General features: G+C 42.5%; 1 protein-coding gene across 1 annotated transcript; it reads left to right on the forward strand.

Moving 5' to 3' along the window:
• Positions 1 to 454: 454 nt before the first annotated feature.
• On the forward strand, positions 455 to 5,166 carry LOC122082405 (beta-fructofuranosidase, soluble isoenzyme I-like). Its single transcript, XM_042649943.1, has 7 exons — positions 455 to 958; positions 1,129 to 1,137; positions 2,929 to 3,785; positions 3,875 to 4,036; positions 4,141 to 4,376; positions 4,608 to 4,695; positions 4,779 to 5,166. The coding sequence occupies exons 1-7, from the start codon at positions 556 to 558 to the stop codon at positions 4,956 to 4,958; spliced, it is 1,935 nt and encodes a 644-aa protein (XP_042505877.1). The 5' UTR covers positions 455 to 555; the 3' UTR covers positions 4,959 to 5,166.
• Positions 5,167 to 5,943: the final 777 nt, after the last annotated feature.

The following is a 5,943-nucleotide window of genomic DNA, read 5'->3' on the forward strand; positions in this document are numbered from 1 at the left end:
TGCCCACTAAATTCTCTTACGGTAGGGGGTTTGTTCGGGAGCTGTGATTGCCACTATATATTTATATATGGAACACCTTTTTTTTTATTTTTTTACCAAAGAAACAAAAAACGTGACTCCTCTGATGGGCCCCACTTGCCGTACTCGTGCTGGCCCTTCTCTCTCTACCTTCTCCCCCTAAGCTGGAAATTCAATCCAACCTAGTTACGGATATCTCAAAAACACGGGGCCTGAAAGACCCGTGAAGGAAGCTATCAGTCGTTGCCAATCAGAATCTGACACACAAATACTATCCTTGTGAAACTCTTCTGTCTGACTCTCTGACTCACTCCAACTCATTATCAGTCTTCCCTGTCCCCACACACATGATACCTCCCTCTCCCGGCTGTACCTTCTTAATTATGGACCAGACAAACTTCCATTTAAATTACTACTTTTTAAAATCTCCCCTCTCTCTCTCTCTCTCTCTAAATCTCCGCTGTTTCTTCTATATAACTTCTGGCCGGCCACAAACACTACACCATCTCCCCCATCGTCACCCCCACCACCACCACCATGGAAGCCATTCCTCCCCGTAACAATCCCGATCTCGAAAACGCAATCCCCTGTTCTTATGCTCCACTTCCAGATGAGGAATCACAGCCAGAGATCCAAACAACTCGCCGGAGACCCGTGAAGGTTTTCGCCTCAATCTTCACGATTGTCTTCTTCCTTGCTATGTTCATATTGTTATTGGGAAGCCAGAGATCGGAAACCCCAGAAACAATAGAAGGAGAAATTTCCTCATCGGCGGCGTCGGAGATTTCAAGGTCGGTATCTCGAGGAGTCTCACAGGGTGTGTCAGAGAAGGCATTCCGACTTTTCTCCGGTGATAGTGATGTTTACTCTTGGACCAACGCTATGCTGTCTTGGCAGAGAACTGAATACCATTTTCAACCAGAGAAGAACTGGATGAATGGTAGGTAACCTATCACTCACCAAACTTCTTCCATCTAGATTAAAGACCCTTCTTTTGTCTTAATCTCTTTTCCTTAACAAGATTAGTTCCTTGTTTGGGTTATGTTGATCTGATGTTTTCATGTCTTCTTGGTCAATCCGGTGGGGGAATCTGCTCGTTTTGGCTTTCAGATCCTAATGGTATGTCTTCTCTCTCTCTCTCTCTCTCTCTCTCTCTCTCTCTCGATGATCTTAATTATCCATATTTAGTTATGTATTAAACATGAAATCTGATATTAGAAAAAGTAAGTTCTCACCAAATCCAATAGTGTCCTTTCTGGGCTTTTGAAGAAATAATATAATAGGTTTTTTTTTTTTTTTGGTAAATATAGTAGGGTTAAAAGGGTGTCCATCGGAACCTCGGGAGGGGTCCTAATCGGTTGTGTCCTCATCATAGCTGTAGGTATCGATCGGCCTTTTAAGGCCGATCCGTATCAGCATGGACCAACACCGATACCGGATCGATGCATTGTCAGAATATCTTATGGTATCGTTATCTTGGAGGGAAAAATTGTTTGATACGACCGATACATAGCAATACTGTCCCCATATCCGATCCGGTACTCATACCCTGGTACTTAAAAGTATGGCCCCAATGGGTCATTCTCAGACCTTTACCATTTAGCTGAATTGGCACAAAATTGGGACCCAGGATGAATTATTAATTGGGATGGTCCAGATCCAATTGGTATAAAGTGATGGGTACTATTACTTAGCCAAAATACCTTCCTAAGTATATTGTTTTTTCGGTTTTACATTTTGATTGGGAAACCTGTCCCAGAATCAATCTGTTCTATTTATTAATTAGTTTTCAAAATCAGAACCAAAAAAATCGCCCCTATTTAGTAATAGAACATTTTGATTCTAGGGATTAGTAGGCTAATTTTTATTTCCAACTCCAAATTGACACTTTTGGTTTTGTCCACTTAACCGAACTATGGTTGACTGCCTACTTTTTACCATTTGATAAATTAGATTGGGTTGAAATTTTGTGGACAAGTAATAATCCATGGAGCCCATTTATGTTTACTTGAATCATGATTGAAGTGCAAAAGTTAAAAAATAATGGAAGAAGGAGCATTGTTTGTCTAAGTGTCTCCCCTCCAACAGTTGAAGGGTCCTCAGTATTGGAGAGAATCTTTTTTCATGAAAAGATGCCCTTGCTACCTAAAAGTAGGGTTTGTGTATGAAGGGGTAGGGAAAGCTAGATGAACAACATTCCTCCAAGTTCTTCCCATGTGAGTAGAGCCCATGACCTCTTCGGAGAAGCCTACACTCTATCCATAAGGCACCAACCAACTAGATAAGCGGTTGTCTGTCAAACTTTTGATGGGTCCCCTCTGGCTTGTTGCAAAATTGGATTGAAATCTTTTCTAACAACTCTCATGTCAACCTCTCTTCAGTTAGACATATGCACGTTTGGGACTGTGTGCCTATCACATGAGATTACATATCTCAAAATGTTTGAACTACGTACCTATGTCTAATTGAGAGGAAATTGGAGGAAAAATTATTAGAGAGGATCTAAATACGCAAAACTGATAGTGTTATCCATTACCCCTACCTTGGGATATCGACAGTGATTTCCATGACAAACTAGTGGGGTTTGTCATAATTGTCACATATATGGTATATCACAATCATTTATTTATTAACTATGGTCCGTAACAAATGGTGATGTCGATTTTCTGTCCCTAACTTGTTGGGTTTATCATTATTGCTATTTATTAAGTATATATTGTTCATTATGGATAGTGATGTCCATTGTCTTTTTTTTTTTTTTGGGGGGGGGGGGGTGGGGATCAATAATTCTTATTTTATCATCTTGATTATTTCTTAAATATGTTTGATTTCTGATGCTTAAAGTCTAAAATACCCTCCTTAAGTTATCCAATTGGGAATACTGAAAGGGTGAAATTGGAAATGTGGCAGGCCCAATGTTCTACAAGGGGTGGTATCACCTGTTCTACCAGTACAACCCAGACAGCGCAATCTGGGGGAACATAACCTGGGGACATGCCGTATCAAAGGACCTTATCCACTGGCTCTACCTGCCCTTGGCCATGGTCCCTGATCGCTGGTACGACATCAACGGTGTCTGGACGGGTTCCGCCACCCTCCTCCCCAACGGCACCCTCCTCATGCTCTATACCGGTTCAACCAACGAATCAGTTCAGGTTCAAAACCTGGCTTATCCGGCCGACCCCTCCGACCCTCTCCTTCTTCATTGGGTCAAGTACCCTGGCAACCCTGTCATGGTCCCACCCTCAGGAATCGGCCAGACTGACTTCCGAGACCCAACCACGGCCTGGTACGCCCCGGACGACGTCTGGCGAGTTACACTGGGGTCAAAGGTCAACACTACGGGGATCTCCATGGTCTACACAACCAAGGACTTCCTCTCCTACGACCTCATCGACGGTGTCCTCCACGCCGTTCCGGGAACTGGCATGTGGGAGTGCGTTGACTTCTATCCCGTCTCGACCACCGAAGAGAACGGCCTCGATACGTCGGTGAACGGTCCCGGAGTGAAGCATGTCCTCAAGGCCAGCCTCGACGACGACAAGAACGATTACTATGCCCTCGGGACCTACGATCAGAAGACCGATAAGTGGACGCCGGACAACCCTGAGCAGGATGTGGGTATCGGAATGAGGTACGATTACGGCAAGTACTACGCGTCGAAGACGTTCTATGATCAGAACAAGCAGAGGAGGATTCTTTGGGGTTGGATTGGTGAGACCGATAGCGAGAATGCCGATATTGACAAGGGCTGGGCTTCCGTTCAGGTATTCTTACTATTTCTTCATCTCTTCTGCTTCTTCTTTCCTGAGAAATTGGGGATTTCAAAGACTAAGGCTTTTGTGTACTATTACAGAGTATTCCGAGGGTGGTGGTGTTTGACAAAAAGACACGGAGCAATATTCTTCAGTGGCCAGTGGAGGAAGTTGAGAGCTTGAGGATTAGGAGTCAGGAATTCAGCAAAGTGAAGGTCGATGCTGGATCTATAGTGCCTCTTGACATCGGTGAAGCCACACAGGTACTTGGTTTCTTCTTTTGGGAGCTTCGATCATCTGGGTTTTAAGTAAAAATTACTATAGTAGCCTACAATGGGAGATTGATCTTCTGGTGATGTGTTAACAGTTGGACATAAGGGCCGAGTTTGAGATTGAAAAGGAGGCTTTGGAGGGAGCCATTGAAGCTGATGTAGCATACAACTGTGGCAGCAGCGGTGGGGCTGCTGGTAGGGGTGTATTGGGACCGTTTGGTCTATTGGTTCTTGCAGATAAAAGTCTCTCTGAGAAGACGCCTGTGTATTTCTACCTGGCTAAGGGTAATGATGGCAATGTCAAGACATTCTTCTGCAGCGATGAATCAAGGTATGTCATGATTGTCTTCTTTCCAAGTTCCCCAAGGATGGCAATGGCATGATCAAATTCTTTGACCTATTGCCCATAACATGTCTGTTGAAAGACCCAATCCAAAACCTTAAAACTAATGTGGAGCTGTAACTCTATGACTTCCAACAATATCAGATTCAGTTCTATCTGACTGTCAAAGAATGGCTCTTGGATTTTATATATTTAAATGGAATTTATTGTTTTGTGCAGGTCTTCCCAGGCCGATGATGTAGGTAAACTTGTATATGGAAGCACAGTTCCTGTGCCTGATGGTGAAAAACTATCTATGAGATTACTGGTGAGTTTATCACTTGTCATCCACCATTACCATTAACTGCTATTCTCTTTATGTTTAACAAATTTACAACTATGGCTGCTCAGGTTGATCATTCCATTGTCGAAAGCTTTGCTCAAGGTGGGAGAACAGTGATCACATCGCGGGTTTATCCAACAAGGGCCATATATGGAGCAGCCCGGCTCTTCCTTTTCAACAATGCCACTGGAGCCAGCATTACTGCCTCCCTCAAGATATGGAAAATGAATTCTGCATCCATCCATTAGACCTTATCCTGATCAATAAAAATATGCTACCTTCCAACAACGCCTTCCTTGTATCATTTATGATCTCAATTCTCAACCCATTTTTGTTTCCATGAACTGCCATTAATTTTAAACGCATATTCCTATCAGTGATATCTATTGGCTCAAAATGGAAGCATATGTAGAAAATTTTGTCTGTAATCAAGAGAATAAATTCTAGTTTTCCCTATTTTTTGGCCCTTTAATTCTTGGTGGCTTGAGTCTGCAAACTGTTTGATGCTAAATTGTATTTAATTTTTGGATGAGTTCACCTAGATTTAGGTGAGCATGAAACCATCAGAGCAGGTACCAACACAAAAGTGAGAAAAATTTGTCATATTTAGTTTTAATCAGAAATGTATATGCTTTAACTCGCCACTTGATTTGTGTATCAAAATTAATGTGGATGACTAGGACTACGTTTGGAGGCAAGAAAAGAAACTCTTCGAGTCAATTCATCTTGGGTTTTTCAGAATATGTTGGTTACACTTATGATGTAGCAGTTGCTGAAGCTTTAGTAGCAAGGCAAGGGAATGCATTAGCATATATTTTTTCTTTTTTTGCTTTGATTGGTTCCTCTCATAGGGACTTTGCATTACTTCCTGTTGCCCATTTATTCTTCTGTTGGGCTATGGCAAGCCCACCCAATCCACCCGAGTAAATATGTTCTCTCAATGGGCCTAAGGATAGAATGCAAGATACCGACCTTTCAGTGAACCAAGTTTTTTGCTTCAATGGAAAGGCACAGCCCACCATTCAGAAACCGTGCTTGGGCCAAGTATAGACTATGGATAAAGTATGGACTTGGTTTCAAGGATTGTTAGGGAGACATATGAGAGTCCAGTGAATCTTCACTTACGTGAAGTGGACTCTCTCTCTCTCTCTCTCTCTGGTTTTGAAGTAGGTGGCCAATTCCATGGTAAATTTTTTGGTGCTTTTAATGCTGCCTCTCTTGTCTTTTTTTTTT

This window comes from Macadamia integrifolia, chromosome 6 (assembly GCF_013358625.1).
Source record: "Macadamia integrifolia cultivar HAES 741 chromosome 6, SCU_Mint_v3, whole genome shotgun sequence".
NCBI lineage: Eukaryota > Viridiplantae > Streptophyta > Magnoliopsida > Proteales > Proteaceae > Macadamia > Macadamia integrifolia.